This window comes from Malus sylvestris, chromosome 15 (assembly GCF_916048215.2).
Source record: "Malus sylvestris chromosome 15, drMalSylv7.2, whole genome shotgun sequence".
NCBI lineage: Eukaryota > Viridiplantae > Streptophyta > Magnoliopsida > Rosales > Rosaceae > Malus > Malus sylvestris.
In genome coordinates this window covers 14,198,033-14,216,668 of record NC_062274.1, presented here as the reverse complement: position 1 = coordinate 14,216,668, position 18,636 = coordinate 14,198,033, and the positions used below count along the sequence as shown (strand labels likewise).

Genomic DNA, 18,636 nt, shown 5'->3' with positions numbered 1-18,636 from the left:
CTTCATTCACCTCCAAATCAAAACTCTGGAAGTACGACGTGTTCTTGAGCTGTTATAAACTATACCAAGCGTACTGCTTTGGACACCTGGATAACATGGGCCTCGATACCAACATCCAGGGAATCACTTGAAGACAGTTACCTCTGGCAGAGACAGTTATCGAATGACAAGCTCAATTTGCCGAGGGCGGACAAAGTTGGTATTTTTGTTGACACTGCAGAAAAATCCGTGAGAGTGAAGAAAATAGGGGTTAAACAAATTTATGAATGAATATGCATGATTCGCATCTTCGTTTGTATCATTTTGACCCACATTTAGTTTGGTTGTACGACGAGGCAGGAGCAAGCAATGACTCATCCCAGTAATCATATGAGTGGTACTAAAGATGAAGGTGAACAGTTAGCAGTGCTACAATGGGAAATTGAGAAAATAAAGTACAATATATGCGTATGATTCCACTCCTAATAACACCGAGATTTTTTGTGATAAAACACACCACCTAGCAATGTGTGGTTAAGTTGGGACAATATCGGTGTGGTTAGGAGTGGGCTAATGTCTCGTCTTTCTGAATATTTGACACCATGATCCTCTCGGCCTTGCCAATTTTCACCATTTCTCCAACGGCTGGACCTTTGCTTCTGTTTGGGTTTTTTTGCCTTCAACTTGGTGGAAGAGACGACGACAAAGGTCAAACCTTGCTTTGTACACCCCATGTAATCTGTAAAAGAATCATGTGCTGATTAGTGGCAAATCATCAAAGAAATTCACCCAAACCTGCGTGCAATTTATCCTTCTTCCTGCTTTCGAGTATTCTTTTACAACTTGAAACCGAACTCTGTTTCGATTATAACTTGAAGCCGAAAAACCCTCGGTTATGCTTTGGACAGAGTAGTTAAACTGCCTTGTTCACCAAAAAACCCTCTGCGCTAACACAGAACGCTGTTTATAATTAGGACAATCGGATGCGTAAAATATGCAAAACCAGCTTATCGATCAGGTACCATATTCTCTTTTAACATAGCTTGTTCTCATTTTATCAATGTGACCATGTATATTTAATAGTCAACATTGGACATTGCATAACACGTTGCTTAAAACTCAAGAAGGCCATACCTCCACACTGAGATACATAGGTTTCTGTTTCCTTGCCGTAGATTTTTCATCTGCATGATCAACGTTTGACATGATTGGCAGAAGCATCACTTATCGTCTATTTGACCGAACCAACACCAGACGAACTCGTTCTCGAATGTTCAGCAGGGTGATACGGAGCAATATTTCATAAACGTTGGACGTTATTCCACTGGACGAAAACAGGACCGTCCGGCTAACCAAGCAGGCTATGCTTTTGACCCACATCCTGCTCGGTTCTATGGCGAGGTACGATCAAGGTGGTGATGCATCGTCATCATCACATATCTGTCTCAGCGGACTACATATCACCGTCAGCTTCGCCATCGGCCTCTTTCGTTTTTTGCTTTCCCAGTTCGTAATGACACGTCGATATTTCGTACTTTTATATTCTTATGATTTATTAAGGAAGTAGTATTGAATTTTGACGATAAATTGTATCTAGAAATATTTCAACTTTGATATAGCATTACAAAAATCAATACATGCGAGAGATACAACTCGAATTTGCATAAATATTTTCCCTACTTCCACTACATATTCCAGGAAAATTTACTTTTTAGGTTAGAAATCAATGATATTGATAGCTTCAAGATTCCAGTCAATAGTTTCTACTCCCTTTTCAGTAATCTGAGCACTCTTTTTATGTACAGAAATACACTATGCAAGTGTATGATATTGGTAGACCACAAATTATGCAAATACCTCCTCAATCAATCCATCTAAAACCAGTTTCTCGATGTCACTCACTAATTGCTCCACTTCGTATCTCGAAAATCCGTTTCTCCAACCCGAATCCCATGCCCCGTTCACTACTCCTCTGCACATAATGTCGCTCTCCAACATCAAATACAGACTGTCCGCAAGAAGCCTCTCACCGGCAAGCTTGCTGTAGTTTCGCATCTTCTCAATCCCATAACACACTTCCTCCACCAATTGGTCCACAGATATGCAAATTCTCGGCTTGCCTTGACATGTTAGTAGCAGAAGATTGACTGTTTGCGAATCATGAACGCTTTTGCACTCGATGAGCTCGTTTGCGCAATCTAGAAATAGTCTTCTGTCGGATTCCTCAAAATTATACATGGAAGATGTCTGTAAGATTGTAGGGCTGTTCATGTTAAGATCAAAAAGCTCCTCCGCAAGACTAAGAAATGAGGGATTGCTCAATAGAAAATGTCGGAAATTTTCTCCACTTTCAAATGATTTGCCATTCTCTGCACTCCGACTCATGTGTTCTGAAGCTTCTTCTGCAGTTTTGGTTTCTATTTCTTGTTTAGGGCTCAGTGGTGTGGCATCACATACAGAACTTTCGAAATTACTGCAATGTCCTGTGGTTAAAATAGGAAACAGGTTAACTAAAATCAATATTATGAACATAAAACTAATCTGAAATTTTGGTTACCTGAAAAGAAATATGTGTTCATAAACTGGATAATGCAGGCTCGAAATCACCATGTGGATACTAGAGCAGAAACTTATAAACTGGATTATGTTCTCAAACTGACGATGAATTTATCTTCTTCCTAGTCGCATTGAGGTTACAGGACTATTTAGCTAATGTGTGCATCTAGACATTTGGAGTTGTAAAAAAAAATGTTACTCTTCATGATTTTGTAATTTAAGCAACTCCTTAGCTAGTTTTGCTTACGAATAAGAGATGTTACTCTCTAATTTTCTTGTCAATGCACGTCCTTATAAAAGCGCTAACGAGCAAGAAATGGTGCGGTAAAACTCAACGTTTTCTTGTCAATGCACGCTCTAATTTTTAACCATACTTGATAGTCAACATTGGACGTTATATAATCCAGTTACTTGTTTTTAAAGAAGGCCATACCTCCACTTTGAGATCCATAGGCATCTGTTTCTTCTTCCTTAGGGTTTTCATCTGCAAGATCAGCGTTTGACCTGATCGGAGAAGCGTCATTTTTATCGTCCATAATAATTCTCTTTTCACTTTCTTCACTCACAACATTTTTGGTCTGCAATATAGAACATTACTACATTAGTATCTAAAAAGTTAATTATATTTGTTTGAATAAAAAAAGAAGAAATTTTCTAAAAAGATTTTGAAACAAGGAATACTTACAACTGATTTAGGTACTGTAGGCTCTTTGGCAGACTTTTCCTTCCTCAAGTGATTCCTTTTCCGCTCGTTTGAGTTCGACGCCACATTCTGAGTTGAACGTTTCGAGATTGTGATTGTGGCAGTATTTGGTTGCCGAGAAATTGAATTCTTTGGGATGTTTGATCCAGATTCATGCTTTCTTGCCTTTGCAGATGTCAATTTATCTAGATCTTGAGATCTCAACACATTTTTAGATTTCTCTATATCTTTCTCTGGTGAATTCCTGCTAACAGCAGTCACCCTTTGGATCTTATCAACCTTCTTGTCAATTGCCTCCTTCCTCTGTGGTTTGTGATCTGCAGGATGAGAAGCTTTCAACTTTCTCGAAGCCTTTTCTTTCGTCTTGGCCTCTCTTTCTTCGGGTTTCTGTGCTGCCACTTTCTGGTTTTTAGCTCTTTCTTCCTGGTCAAGCCTTTTGCTTGGAGCACCGTCTGCTTTCATCTTTCGGTGCATTTTTTCAGACTTCAAAGCTCCTTCTTTTGTTCCCAAACTTTTTAGCATCTCTTTGGTGTAGAAAGCTTCCTCTCCCCGAACCAATGGCGCACGAGGCTTCTCCAGTTCCATCGATGAAACAGAAAGAGGCCTTATAAGCACAATGGGAGGGCTATCACGAGCAAATCTTTGGGCGGAATCCGAGTGATTGGAATGAAGGAAATCAGGCCTATGCTCTTCCACAGAACTGCCTTTCAAAAGTCCTTTAAATCGCATCGTTTCAAGAACTTCCCTCAAAGTCCTATTTTCGTGATCAACGTTTTGAGCTGAAGTTTGAGGCTTCATAACCTTAGGCCTATCGATGTCAAACGTAGGTCTCTGCTGACTTGAAAGAATCTTCTCACCCTCGTCAATCTGTTTTCTCCGAGCTGCCTGCGAAGGTCTTGAGGGGTACTCTTCTATTCCCATGAGCTTGGCAATCAGACTCGGGCCTTTCCCCATCTTCTGCGGAGCAGCTGAGGTTGCAATGGTGGAATCACTAGTGGTGTGAAACATAGAACTCTGGCTTGAGCTACTGGATGGAGTATCCAAACACGAATCCATATATCTTCGAGGGAAAAAATTATACCCCCTTTCGACAGATTCTGTATTTTCCACCAGTTGCTGCCTCGCAAGGCTGTCTCTGATCACCTTCTTAAGCTCTTCATTTCCACTCCTCGAAAACCCATCAGCAGAACACCGCGGTTTTTCGAATTCCGTCACAGAATTGTGTTTTTGTTTCAAGCGAGACATGTACTGTGAAGCTTCTTGCAACTTGCCGAGCATGACAAGAGAATCCTGCAGATCAAGAGCTCCTTTCAACAAGTCTTTCGCAATGTCTTTCGGCTGCTGCCCTTCAAACCTAATCCCATTCGACCAGGAATCAATCGTGCGGTTCAGCTTCTGAGCTCCTCTGGACACTTCCATGAGCTGAAAAGACGAAGGGCTCTGATACTCCCCTGTGATCACAACATCCTTCTCAGCCTTGTGATCCAAACTTGTTTTCGAGTTCTTCGATTTTCTTCGACTTTCCATCTTCTTCTGCTCTGTTTTCGGGGATCCACTTTTCGATTTTCTAATCATCCCACAATCAACAACTCCTTTTGGATCGTCACATGTGACAAATGATCTGTACACAGCGGATCTCAGGCCGTCTTGAGGCATATCCTGTGACACAAAATGACAGTCACTAAAAGTCAGAACATGTCAGATGCTGCCAAGAACTCTAAAATCCAATTAAAAACCCTCAAAATTACAAATAAATCGTCATGTGAGAGAGCATGAACGTACGTGGTCTGGGATATTCTATTCAATTGTTCCGAAAATCGCCGGTAGCGGACATGAATTACACTTGGTTGGTTCTGTTTTGCGGATTGAGACAGGCCATATAAACAATTAGGTGCTGCCAGCATAAACAATAGATGGCAGATTCTGTTTTTGAAAATTTCAAATGTGATGCTGGATTGTTCTCGTTGATGCTTGAAGATACTAAGAAACCATGCATACAGAGAGAGAGAGAGAGAGAGAGAGAGAGAGAGAGGCTGTTACTGAAATTTGGAGGTGAAAGATCTGAGCATAAAAAATCAACTGAAGTTTTGAATAAAAAATATATCACCCACCCAATTCTATATCTTGCATAATGACAGATACTAGAATATCAACATCGACAAAAGCACAAATGTCATGATCCAATTAGCACAAATCACCCAAAAAAACCTGGAAGCCGCTTGTAACTCAGTTGGCTATGAGCATTCACTCTATCCTGAAACAACTGCTCTAATAAAAAAACAAACAAAATACCAGAAAAAATCCATGCACATCTGATTTTTTTGTTTTACCTGAATTATGAGGCTTTGATTTCTCAGCATTGATCAAATTCAAAACCTGTCTGAAAATCCCAGAAACTGCAAGTGAGCTTTAGCTAGCAGTGACTCGACTCAGATCCAAATTACAGGAGCAGAGGTGAGCAGTTGGTGCTTTGACTTTAAGGAAGTTGAGTGGAAAGTGTACACGCTTGAAAGTTCACAGCAAAAGCAAGTTTCTAAGATTTGGTGCTTTTTTTTCTTTTGTTTATTAGACAAGAAAATCGTTTAGGAGATTGTGGGTGTCAGTAATCGGTGCATTTGGTTTTACTCCTTTGTCCTACATAAATCCAAATCACACAATTCCTATAGGAGGAAGAAATGCTAAGAGGATTATCTTCTTTATGAACTCTTTGTCATTTTATTTTTATGCATAATGTTTAATATTGATATAATAATTGATATTAAACTATGAAGTGACATGAAGTTCATAAAAGGTCTCACTGTTGAGAGAGCCTCCTTAATATTTCTCTTACTATAGAGATACAAAACCGACAATAAACGGTATGTAAACTATGATTTAGTATTTAGAGCATCTCCAAAGAGATGTCAAAATGTCTACATCATTAATAACAATAAAAATTAGACAACATTTTTTTTTTAACCGCAGTAAAGGTGGTTGTTGTCAAATTTTACAACAACATCAAATCCATTTTTAATTGATTAATAAATGATTTTTTTATCATTTTTATTGTTTTTTATTCTAAAAATATTTATTACAACTATGAAATATAAATAATGTAACAAATAGTTTAAAATTGGCATATGGAAAACAAAACTTTGAAAAAATAAATAAATTAAAAGTGCCATAAGCTTTTAAACTTAAAATATATGTTTAAAATTTGACATCTTCTTTGAAGATTTACCCTCTTTCTAGTTCTAATTTTGTGCATGTCAACTACTAGTCGTAGTGCTAGTCTTACTTGTTCATTTTACTCATTTTTACATTAATTTTGTGTTTACTTGTATTAATTAGGGAATGTTTTGCATAATTATATGTTAAAGAAAATTCCTAACTGGGATTTGAAGTCTTGCCCAGATATGCAGAGATTTCAGTTGGTGAGATTAACATATAATTAAGACGGGGGCGGCCAACTCATTAATTTTGGATCTGATGAGGGAGGAGGAGAATATTAGAAATTAGTATTTTTTTATTTTTCTGTTTTTGGGTTGTGAATGAAATTAAACGAACTAGTAGTAGTAGATTTTATTTCTATATATATATATATATATATATATATGCATGTGTTGTAACATTTCAAACTTGTTGCGTATGGTTTGGGGTTTGTGTCCATTTAATTTTGGGATCCATTTGTCTCGACTTTCAACTTTTATCCATATTTTTTTAGTTATTAATTCTCATGTCCATGGCCGGCTTGAAACTTTCAACAAGAGGTAATTAGTAATTATACAAAAAATAAAATGTTAGTGGAACTCCAAAATGATCACAGTGCAATTTTGAAACAGTGGTGAAGCTACAATAGGGTTAATATACATAATTTGACGCTAATATTTGAGTTTTTTTTGTCGAAGAATAAATGTAAGGTGTTTGATGAAATGTTTTTTAAGATTTTTCTTTGTAAGAGCGTCTTTAACGTGCCCCCATTATCATGGCTATCCTCAAAGTCCAATTTCTTCCCTTTTTGTATACCAAATTAGTAAAGCGTGACGTGTTAAAGTGCTATTAACAACTTCCATGGAAGATATTCATCCAAGCAAAAGCCAGAAAGTTTCTTCAAAGGCTATGCACTAAACACTCTTTAAAATTTGGTATATTCAGTAAAGGTATGACCTAACAATTCGGAATTATTCCAGTTTGGCGTCTTCTGCAGAAGAATGTACAAGTTTTGAACCATCACAAGTAGAAAACCCCAAAAACAAAACCAATCATACATGACACAACAACTTCTATTGTTTGGCCATTTCCTAAAACACCATGTTCCATCTCGTTCCATATTATCTAACTGATTCACCGATACTTTTCTTTTTAATACTGAAAAATATCTCGAGTTCAAACCGTCATTCCAGTTGACAAAAAGAATAAACTATATAGCTTCACATAGATAACTAGTTGCTGATTACTCTATCAGAATTCCACCATTAAAAACAATAATCATCAGCCTAATTACTTGGGTTTGGAGTTTGTACCGTTGGTTGATTGGTTCAGTTCAAATTTCACAAATAGCCAATGCATCTAAAAACTATAGGACTATTTTGTATTAATTAGGGTTTAGAAAGCCTCCCTTTAACATGAAAGGTCACGGGAATGTAATCAGGCAACTCTCTTTTGTTTTTGGACAACAAATGAGCTAAATTCTAAAAATAATCACTAGAGTCTAAATTCAAAAGATATTTAAAAACAAATTATTTGATTAGGACGGTTTTCTTTCCATAAATTACCAATTTTTTAATTTTATTTTTACAAACGATATTATGTATACTAAGGAAAGAATGTGGGTTTAGCCTCACAATGAGCTAACAGTAATGTGGTTCAAATTCGTCTTTAACGAGAATCGAACCTAAAACCTCTCATTTACTAGTGAAGAAAAATATCACTAAATCGTAAAATTAAGTGGCACCAAATAATATTTAAAAACAAACTATTTGATCAGGAGAGTTTTCCTTTTGTAAATTATAATAATTTAGAATACAACCTGGAAAAAGGACATAAATTGATTACCATCATTCCTCTTATAATCATTAATCGATAGTTAACATGAACAATTAAATTATATCCCCTTTAATTACCACCAAGGGTTACATGAGTCATAGTCTAATTGATTAGTGGGTGGCAAAAAGTAGCCAAATGAGAGATTTTGAATGCAGTCACAGGAGTCCTGCAAATTGGCAAAAGTACTGTACCAATAAATGAAATTAATAAATCTTCACCAACTTTGTTTCCTTTTTTAGAGATATCATAAAGAATGCATGTTTTCGAGAAATTTTTCAATATGCTGAGAATATAGTCTGGTACACTAAATGTCATAATATAAGTGGTTGAATTTTTTTTTAAGTATCCAACCACTTGTATTATAACACTTAATGTACTGAACCATGTTCTCAGTACACTGAAATATTTATAGTACTTGTTATATAGTTTGAACTTTGAAAATTTAAATTTTAACCCACCACTCAGGTACTCTTCACTTTCTGGGAAATTGAACATTATGTCAAAGTTTTTAAATAGGCATCACTGGCACTTTCATTGGGCAAAATTGAAAAGTCAAGTTAAAGTCAGCTTTCCATCCAAAGTTTTTGAAAAGAGTTAGCTATAGATCGATGGTTGCATTGCGTTTATTATGTTTTAGTACTGCACAATACTTTCGTGTGACAGTGTAATACATGAAGACTTTCGAGAATTTAATAGGGAGATGGATTTTAAATTCATAGTATAGTTCCAATTAATTTTAAGGGTGTAATATCCACACACTTCTTTTTACTTTTTTCACGCCTTTTAGGTTTTCGACCGTCGAATCAGATGAATTGAAAAAGATCAACGGACAGAAATTAACAAGAAATGTGTGGATAGCACACTCCTAATTTTATAGTGATTAGAACCCTTCCACACACCCCTAATTTTATAGTGATTAGAACCCTTCAACCCAAGTACCTTCACATGAAGCAAGCAAGCCAACTCAACATTTTCAAGTTCGACGTGATATTGCTGCCATAAAAGAATGGAAGTGACACAAAACCTTGTCTCTAAGTGGGTTTCGACTGCCCTTCAATTAATTAAGAGAGCTATTATTGATACTTCAAAATAGTTATTATGCAATTCTCTTCAGATTACGTTATGTGTCGAACATGAATCTTATAGATGCCAGAGTCATTTGCTTGTCTTTTATGGCACATATATACAGCAACATTTGTGCTTCGCGCCATAAAAGTACTTGCATTTCCTTCTTAAGCTGGGGTATTTGGCAAATTTCAGGTACATGAAAAAAGGCCCTAACTGAAAAATGGGTTGTCTTTGTTGGGCTCCTTTGCTTGGGTTTGGATTAGTTAATTGCGAGAAATTTTGTTTACATCTATAATTTTTTGGGGCTTTTAGATTCAGGTCTAAAAACATAGTGTTTTTAGGAGTGTATCCAGTTATCTAATTATATGTTTTTATTTCTTTTATACTTATTTAATATTTTCTAAAAATATTAAAAATCAATTAAAATATTTTAATATTATGCATTTTCCAACTCCAAAATATCTAATTAATATCTTATAACAAAAAAACTAATATACTAACATAAATCTATATGCAAAACATTCTACCCTAACTTAAGTAGCAAATATATGAATGTATATTATACCTATAAATGAGATATGAAACCTAACTAAAAGGTAGAATAAACATAATATACCTACAAGCATGACACATTAAATCTGTCATATAGGTAGATAAATACAATTAACCTGTGATATAGGTTGATTATAAAAATTAAAATAAAATCTATAAATGGGTTAAAGTAGAAGGAAGAGCAGGAAATAACAAATAAATAAATAAAAAGAAACAATCAAAGAGATAATTAGGAAGAAATTTGATTTTTACAATAAATTTTTTCATTGAAGAGATAATTATTGATAATAAAATAATTAAATTTAAGAAATTGGACTTATTTTAATAATCTGGACTATTTGTTACATCTCACATCGCCTAGGGGAGTGGATCATGTAAACCTTAGATGTATATTCCTATTTCTACCTAGCATGAAGCCTTTTGGGAGCTCACTGGCTTCGGGTTCCATCGGAACTCCAAAGTTATGCGAGTTCGCGCGAGAGCAATCCCATGATTTGTGATCCACTGTGAAGTTCTCGTGTGAGTTCCCAGAAACAAAACCGTGAGGGCATGGTCGGGGCCGAAAGCGGACAATATCGTGCTACGGCGGAGTCAAGCTCAGGATGTGGTGGGGGTCCGGGCCAGGATGTGACAATTTGGTATCAGAGCTAAGCCCTGGACGGAAGTGTGCCGACGAGGACGTTGGGCCCCTAAGGGGGATGGATTGTTACATCCCACATCGGTCAAGGGAGTGGATCATGTAAACCTTATATGTATATTCCCATCTCTATTTAGCATGAGGCTTTTTGGGAGCTCACTGGCTTCGGGTTCCATCGGAACTCCGAAGTTAAACGAGTTCACTCGAGAGCAATCCCATGATAGGTGACCCACTGGGAAGTTCTCGTGTGAGTTCTCAGAAACAAAATTGTAAGGGTGTGGTCGGGGCTCAAAGCGGACAATATCGTGCTACGGTGGAGTCGAGTCCGAGATGTGGTGGGGGCTTGGGCCGAAATGTAACACTATTCCTACCATTGACTCAAAAAATTGAACTCATATCAAGTTTCACCTATAATTTTTTTCTCTTAATTACACTACCACTGCAACATCCAATTTTCCCTTCCTTCCCCTCTTCCTCCCAGAGTCTGATTGAGTTACTGAAGATCGTTTAGCTTTGATTATTTTTCCTTTTCCCTAAATAATTTGTAGCTTTAGGTTATTTAGGAATATTTTAAATTTCAGTTGGGTGTCCAAAGAAACTTGAAATTCAGGTGAAGGCTCGCAAAAAACAAAAGGCGTCCGAAGATTAAATTTGGATGTTACGCCCAATTTTTTTGCCCTTTGTTAGGGTTTGTTGGGCATGATTCTGGAATTTTTTTTTAATTTTTAATTTTTTGATAATTGGACTTAATTAGTGGAATGTTTTTCTTGTATTCACGTTCTTAGTTAATGGAATATAGAATGCTTAATTATTTGGTGGAGCAATTGGAACAGAGTTTCACCATTATTTAAACAAATTTTAATTCCTTGGCATCAACTTTGGCGACCCAGAAGAGTCCTAATGGTTGACTTTGTTAGCTTAGAAGCCTGCCGCCAGTTGTTCTTCTGGTGAAGCTCCTTTAGACATCGAAATTAAAATGGTGGTTCGTGTTGTGGCCATCACGTCTTTCAACTTTTAAATAAAAAAAGCCAGAAAGAAACAGTCGGAACACTTCCATAATTTTACACACACTAATCTTTGCGTGTAAAGCACTGCAGAACCAAATGATTACAAGAAGCAAATGAAGCAATAATCATGTGTTTACTTACACATGAATCATGATACCATAACTGCAAGGTTTTCTTTTACTAAAGATTAATGGTTCGTGAGATTTGAACTCGGTACTTTTTTCCAACAAGGTGCAAATCGATGCCCACTTGATTCCCTTGGTCGTAGGCTTTAAAGAAGTGAAGTTGAGCGTTTTGTTTTTCTTTTAAGGTAAATGTCATTCGTGATTTTTAAACTTAGAATATACTTCAACAAAGTAGAGACTAAATGCCGCTAGATCAAATAATCATATGTAAGTTAGAGCGAACTTAAAAAGATGATTTCCAAACCATATGGGATGACACAAATGAGATTTTTTTTAATGTAACTGTCACTCTTGTGCATTGTATTATCAATTCACAAATATTGTAACATATTATTAATTTATTTATTTAGCTATACCATGTTCTACAATATAAACTTGTCCACCTATATTAACAACCCGTCAATTAATAACATCACGTGACATTAGCGTTACACCATTTTGCCATGGGGTGATTGGAAAATACCAAACAGCACATAAGGGATTTGCCCTAAGACTTGATACTTGGGAGTAAACTAATCATTATTAGCAAAAACCAGTCAAATTAGCTTAGAATTAGCGATGATCATTGCTTGTCAAAAATAGTAATGTACAACCACTGGCTGTCCATTTTTACCGTCAAAACGCGTAGATTGAGAGTATAGAAACTGTTAATCAAAAGGGTAACCAATCCCTCTATAAAAACAAACTTTAAAAAAAACAAAAAAAATTAATTAACCACCATTCATCCAAGAAACACAATCAGCCCCCCCAAAAAATCACTAATCTTAATTAAGTCAACCCCAAGAAACACAAACACCATTAATCTTATTAATTCACCTTAATTACGTCAACCCTACATTTTGTTTTTGTTTCTCCAAAACTTATGCACCCCACGTTCTTTAGCTGCAGAAACAGAAAACTGCACTAATCACCTCTGCTTCTTTTTCCCAATCTCAACAAACTTTTCGAAGTCGAAAAACAAAAGTTCCAAAAAACCCTTTTCATATCTTCTAACATCTCTCAATCCCTCTCTGTTGGGAGAGAAGAAAAACAAACTATCTCCCCTCAAAACCTCTCCTCCTTTCTCCCACACAACAACACCGTTGTTGTTGTTTGTTTCCCAAGAAAGGAAGGTGAAGAAATATTTCGAACTTTTTTATTTCTTCTTCCCAATAATCTCATCGGACTTTTAAGATTGTTGCTGTAACTTTAGATTGGATAATCTAAGGTCTTCGAGTTCCACAATGGTCCGAGCTTTTACATCCCAACAACAAACAATGCAGAAGACAAGATCTTTCCAGTTGAAACGAATGTTTGAGATTCCGAGACACCTTCAGAATTCGACCTTTGAGAATGGGCAGGACGGCGAGGGAGATAGGGATACCGCTCAGTTACTGAGTCCCAAGACCACACCAGAAGGCGGCCCGGTGGAGACACAAGGAATGTGGGGACCTAATCGCGATAAGGGTGTAGCTTCCGGTGCAGATGAAGGCGAAAAGATGAAGAGTCCTAAATCCAAGAGGCCTTCAGGTAAATATTTTGCTGCATATATACTTTTTACATGCTATATATATTTCTTGTCAGTTGTCAAAATGCTAGCTAGATGAAAGATCATCTGAATAATTTGTATGAATATTTTTGTGTGTTTAGATATGGAAATGATGAAGGAAAGGTTCTCTAAGTTGCTTTTGGGGGAAGATATGTCGGGTGGTGGAAAGGGCGTCTCTTCGGCGTTGGCTTTATCAAATGCCATAACCAATCTAGCAGGTATAAATTTATGCCTCACAGCAATTGCATTAATATATTTACAAATTAAAATACGAAATCCGATTGAGGGTAATTCTGATTCCGTGTTCTTTGCTTTCTCCTTTGTTTCCATGACAATGCAGCATCTGTTTTCGGAGAACAAAGGAAACTAGAGCCTATGTCTTCGGATGCAAAAGCACGGTGGATGAATGAAATAGGCTGGCTTTTGTCTGTGACAGATCATATCGTTGAATTTGTCCCTTCGCAGCAGAATGGAACAAACATGGAGGTTTTAACTCCCTCTCACTTTTGTCTGTGCCATATATTTTCTCGTAGTTCAAAATTCCAAAACTTGCAGATTCTAATTTTTCTTTCTTTCTAATCTGATAGATAATGGTGACCCGGCAAAGAAATGATCTGCACATGAACGTTCCTGCCCTGCGCAAGCTTGATGCAATGCTTGTTGTAAGTACCTTCATTCCTTACGGACTTCCTGGTTTAGCTAGAGAATATCAGAATTATACACCTTTTGCTAATCGGTTATACAAAACAGGGTCACCTGGATAGCTTTGGAACCCCAAGTGAGTTCTGGTATGTGAAAAAAGGTGCCCAAGATTCTGAAAAGGATAATTCCCAGAGAAATGATGAGAAATGGTGGAAACCCAATGTTAAAGTTCCCCCCGAAGGGCTTTCAGATGAATGCCGAAGGTGGATGCAATCTCAGAAGGACGCTGTGAACCAAGTACTAAAAGCAGCGATGGCCATCAATGCGCAAGTGCTAGCCGAAATGGATATCCCCGAAAACTACATTGAATCCCTTCCCAAGGTATTGCACATAGCACTCTTACTAATTAGTCTCGAAGATTTTGTTTTCGTTATGAACAGAGCGGTTGACTTTATTTTCTTTTGACAGAACGGTAGGGCTAGCCTCGGTGATTCGATCTATAAGAGCATAACAGTGGACCACTTTGATCCTGTGGAGTTCTTTGACTCCATGGACTTGTCCACAGAGCACAAAGTTCTCGACCTAAAAGACAGGATCGAGGCCTCTATTGTGATTTGGAAGCAAAAGATGAACCACAAGAGTGGAAAGTCTTCGTGGAGTTCAGCCGTAAGCTTCGAGAAGAGGGAGCTCTTTGAAGAGAGAGTAGAGACCATCTTGCTCCTGTTGAAACAGAAATTCCCAGGAATCCCACAATCTGCACTTGACATAAGCAAAATTCAATTCAATATGGTAAAGAGCTAAACTCCAAACATATATTTGCTTCTTGTGTTTGTTAACTTGTTTTCAGATCTGATAACCGCGATTCTTTCATTTCTATGCAGGATGTAGGGTACGCTATCCTAGAGAGCTATTCGAGGGTGATCGAAAGCTTGGCCTTCAAAATCATGTCCATGATTGAAGATGTGCTTTACGCTGATACTCAAGCTCGAAAATCATTATCAAACATGACACATTCAATGGATTCAAGGGAAGACGGAGACGAAACACCAACAAAGACACTGTTTGAGTTCATGGGGTGGAATGCTGAAACCGAAGAGAATGACATGGAGAAGGATAGCTCGGCGGGCAACAAGGAGAGCTACTTCAAAGAAGACAGTGAAAAGATTATGAGCAAACCTCCTGCTAGCATAAACACCAAGAGATTTTCATACTTGGAGAAGCTTGAGAAGTTGAGTGGTCTAAGAAGTCCAACGGCTCGGCATTGATCGGAAAATATTGAAGAATGTAGAGACGACAAAGGAGAGAGAGGGGCAGATAGACAGAGAGAAATACAGAAATACTTCCTAGGATGCTAACTTGTTAGTATTTCTAAGTAGTGTGCTTGTGCTTCCATCCTATTGAAGGATTGGGAAGTCTCTTGGAGTGTTTGTAATTAGTAGGGTTTTGATGCATTTGAGATTTGGGATGTGCTTTTTCTGATCTTTGCTGGTTTTTAGAACAACAATAAATGTATTCTAGTTTTTCTCAAAGGCTCTATGATTTTGTTTCCTATTTTTCGTCCGATAAGTTCTGTTCTCGGATCTCAACTAGATTGTAGTTTTAGTTGGCTAAAGCATGTGCCTCCCCCTCTGCAACCAAGTTTGAATCCTCACTCCCGTAGTTTAAATTAGACTATCACTCGAATAAAACTAAAAATGTCACAACTAGACCATAAAAATAAAACATCACCACAAGAACCGCCCCTGCTTTGCTGCCAACCCTTTTCCGGTTGGTGGCAAGAGTCAGACAGAGTCTCCCAGTGAAATTAAAACCTTGTGAGATCGAAATGCCGAATACTTACCAACCAATGCACTCTTCTATGCGAAATTGGCAATGTTGGAGTTAATCCCGTATTGAAAACGTGCTTCCGGATATTGGTGCTTGGTTTGCACTCAGTTTAAATTTTATGCAACCGAAAGAACATAAACTTTGCAGATACAACTCACTATGTAAAATGCAATTTCATTTACACAACCATAACAATCATCCTTAACTACTGAAAAAGAAGAAAGAAGCTTCGGGATAATCTATTGCTATTAGCAAGAGATCAGATCTACACTGTGGTACAAATAGCTGCTTCTCTTTTTTCATACCATTCTTTTCGCTCGTCTGATGAGCGACAAGATGTCATTACCGTGCCCAGATTTCTTGAGGCGTCCATTATTCTTCCGAGCTTCCTGCAAGACAACACAAGAGACATGCTATAATGGAAGAAGTAGGAGACGAATTAATTGTAGAAATTGTAATGTAACACACTTTTACGTGTGTGCAAAACTCACCTGGAAATGAAAGGTAAGATTTGGGCCTCTAGACAGGATTGAGAGGCCATCACGAACCGGAGCTGCAGTAAAACAAATCGATGTTAAACATTGAGAATGGGTCATTATATATGCTAATTTATGTTAAATATATATAGTTCATAAAACTATAGAGATCATGTTACCTAAAGCTGAATTGTTTTCGCCCTTGGACAAAGACGGTTTGTGAGACGGTGTGTACAAGAAAAGCGGCATTGCTACATCTCGGTCAGATTCTTGCTTGTCAATGGTTTTATGAGAGGCTGCGTTTCTAGGAATATCCCTGCATAGATCAAATTCATCAAATTCAAAATTTCTTTTGAATGCACAATATCCTGCAGCCAAATAATCTAAAAAAAATTCAATGAAATTATAAAGACAAAAAACTTTACCTCGAATCTTCATTGGGTTTCTCAGCTTCTCTGGTATCATTGGGTTTCTCAGCTTCTCTGGTAGCTGATCGCAAAACAAAGAATTAGAAAGTGGGAAAAGTGGAGTTTATGAACATGTTTGCAAGTAGTACAGCAGTTTCGGATTTTACGTGCAGATAAAAAACGTGCATTATGCCGCGGGATAATCTCCCTCCATCGGACTCTAGGCAGGGCAAACTTGTGGCTGTATTGTTCACATAAGAACATCCTCTGACCACAAAGCAAAGTTTACTGTTAGTGGTTAATGCAATTACGAAATAAATGTATTAACTAACATAAGCTAGCTAGATTAATGTAATAAGGTGGTGACAACTTGTTTGAGGCAATCAATTCGAATCTCAGCCTCCGAAAATGCGTTAGCTTCGGAAACGATGCCGTTGATGTTGGCGGAAACGCATCCGAGATGATCAACAACAGTCACCACAGCTCTGCAGATATACTCTTTGGTGTTTTCCATCACTCTGAAAAATTAAAATAAATAGATCAAATGTTGGATTCTTGTTCATGGGGTGAGGGCTAAAATGGTCATTATGTGGAGGTATTTGGAAATTAGGTTTGTTTAGAGGACTCACACTTTCTTTTCTTTGGTGTTCAAGAAGGTTGATTCACAGTAGTCAGCAGCATAGTGAAGTTGAGAGCGCAGGTCTCTCAGTTCCTTCAACACACAAACAAAAACAATTCAGTAAATTTGAAAAAACACCCCGACAACTATAAGTTGGTGCCCTTCTCTCGTTACAATGTTGGTTTTTTATTTTCTAAAGTATAGAGTTTGACGTGTTTATCTTTGAAGTTCAATGTTATCAAAAGCTTACATGCGACAAACATTTTGTCCTCCATGTTAAAATAATACAAAAGCAAACAAGAAATATAGACAATAATTATAGGTTATATTTGATAAACATTTTGTTTTTCGTCTGAAAAAAAAAAATAAAGAGAATGCATTAAAGAAAAACTTGGGAGTGAATATACTTAAAATTGTTTTCGGTTTTTAGTTTTTGTTTTGTGTACTATTTCACAAACATTTCTTCCACATCCCTGACATCATTCTTCCTCCGCCACTAAAAACTTGAAACAAAATACAAAATGGTTATAGTTTTAAAGTTGAGTTCAGAAAACGTACCTGAAGAGAGTTATGAAAGCTTCCAATGTCCTTAGACTTTGCTTCTACATCTTGCCCTGAGGAGGGTTTAGAGATGTTCTGCATCTTCTCCTCCATGTTTGGAACGTCCTTAGACTCTGCTTCTGCATCTTGCCCCGAGGAGGGTTTAGAGTTGTTCTGCATCTTCTCATCCATGCCTGGAACTTGGGAACTTAGAGGATGATATAATGGGGGGTGGGGGTAAGTTTTGTTTTGAGCAAAGAAAGAGGCGGAGAATTGTGACTATTCAGGCTCGTGATATGTAGAGATGATGAGAGAGAGAGAGAGAGAGTGAGTGAGTGAGTGAGTGAGTGAGTGAGAGATTCTCGAAGGCACGATCAGCAGCATCAGTGCTATCAAGAAAGAGAAAGATGACAAAAGCTCGGTTTTCAGCCCGTGATTTTGTGTTCGTTTACCATTTTCTTCTGTTTATCTCGTATTTAAAATAAAAAAGTTAAAAAGCTAAAAAGGTGCTAGTGACTGACAAGTGAATCAAGGGTACGATTGCCATGTGCTTTATATTTAAGAGAATATTTTTACTCATCATCTTTAAGTGATGGTGATATTTACCACTCTATTTATTACTGTTAAATAAATTTAAATTTTGAGATATATATGTTTGGGTTAATATTTGAACATTGGACTTGAATGAGGGAAAGCCCAAATATGGCAATTAAAAGAGGACTTGCCCGAAGTCCAGCATCAAACCCATAAGCAAATTGAGGCTTTCTCAGCTAAGAGACACATGCCACGTGTCTATAATTGAAGTGACAAGTGATGGAGACTAATCTACTATCAGCCAAAAAACACTTTCCAGTGACATTTCTAGTAAAAAGCTGATGACTCACT

The 18,636-nt window shown here is 37.2% G+C and overlaps 3 protein-coding genes across 5 annotated transcripts; 1 reads left to right on the top strand and 2 right to left on the bottom strand.

Annotated features, from left to right (window-relative positions):
• Window positions 1–1,566: 1,566 nt before the first annotated feature.
• On the bottom strand, window positions 1,567–5,838 carry LOC126602457 (uncharacterized). Of its 3 annotated transcripts, XM_050269333.1 has the most exons (6): window positions 5,569–5,838; window positions 5,350–5,492; window positions 5,021–5,091; window positions 3,221–4,897; window positions 2,969–3,113; window positions 1,567–2,462 (listed from the first exon to the last, which is right to left on the bottom strand). In XM_050269333.1, the coding sequence occupies exons 4-6, from the start codon at window positions 4,892–4,894 to the stop codon at window positions 1,825–1,827; spliced, it is 2,457 nt and encodes an 818-aa protein (XP_050125290.1). In that variant the 5' UTR covers window positions 4,895–4,897; window positions 5,021–5,091; window positions 5,350–5,492; window positions 5,569–5,838; the 3' UTR covers window positions 1,567–1,824. The 3 variants fall into 3 exon arrangements, with proteins under 3 accessions (XP_050125290.1, XP_050125289.1, XP_050125288.1); XM_050269332.1 differs by lacking the exon at window positions 5,350–5,492 and having other exon boundaries at window positions 5,021–5,132; XM_050269331.1 differs by lacking the exon at window positions 5,350–5,492.
• A 6,610-nt stretch (window positions 5,839–12,448) lies between these two features.
• Window positions 12,449–15,411, top strand: LOC126602461 (rho guanine nucleotide exchange factor 8-like). Its single transcript, XM_050269339.1, has 7 exons — window positions 12,449–13,221; window positions 13,342–13,458; window positions 13,581–13,726; window positions 13,828–13,902; window positions 13,991–14,263; window positions 14,351–14,671; window positions 14,764–15,411. The coding sequence occupies exons 1-7, from the start codon at window positions 12,936–12,938 to the stop codon at window positions 15,145–15,147; spliced, it is 1,602 nt and encodes a 533-aa protein (XP_050125296.1). The 5' UTR covers window positions 12,449–12,935; the 3' UTR covers window positions 15,148–15,411.
• Window positions 15,412–15,839: 428 nt separating this feature from the next.
• LOC126602467 (probable protein ABIL5) lies at window positions 15,840–18,152 on the bottom strand. The gene is made up of 8 exons (XM_050269348.1): window positions 17,770–18,152; window positions 17,222–17,304; window positions 16,963–17,110; window positions 16,760–16,859; window positions 16,611–16,674; window positions 16,365–16,501; window positions 16,201–16,262; window positions 15,840–16,098 (listed from the first exon to the last, which is right to left on the bottom strand). The coding sequence occupies exons 1-8, from the start codon at window positions 17,941–17,943 to the stop codon at window positions 16,009–16,011; spliced, it is 858 nt and encodes a 285-aa protein (XP_050125305.1). The 5' UTR covers window positions 17,944–18,152; the 3' UTR covers window positions 15,840–16,008.
• Between the last annotated feature and the right edge of the window lie 484 nt (window positions 18,153–18,636).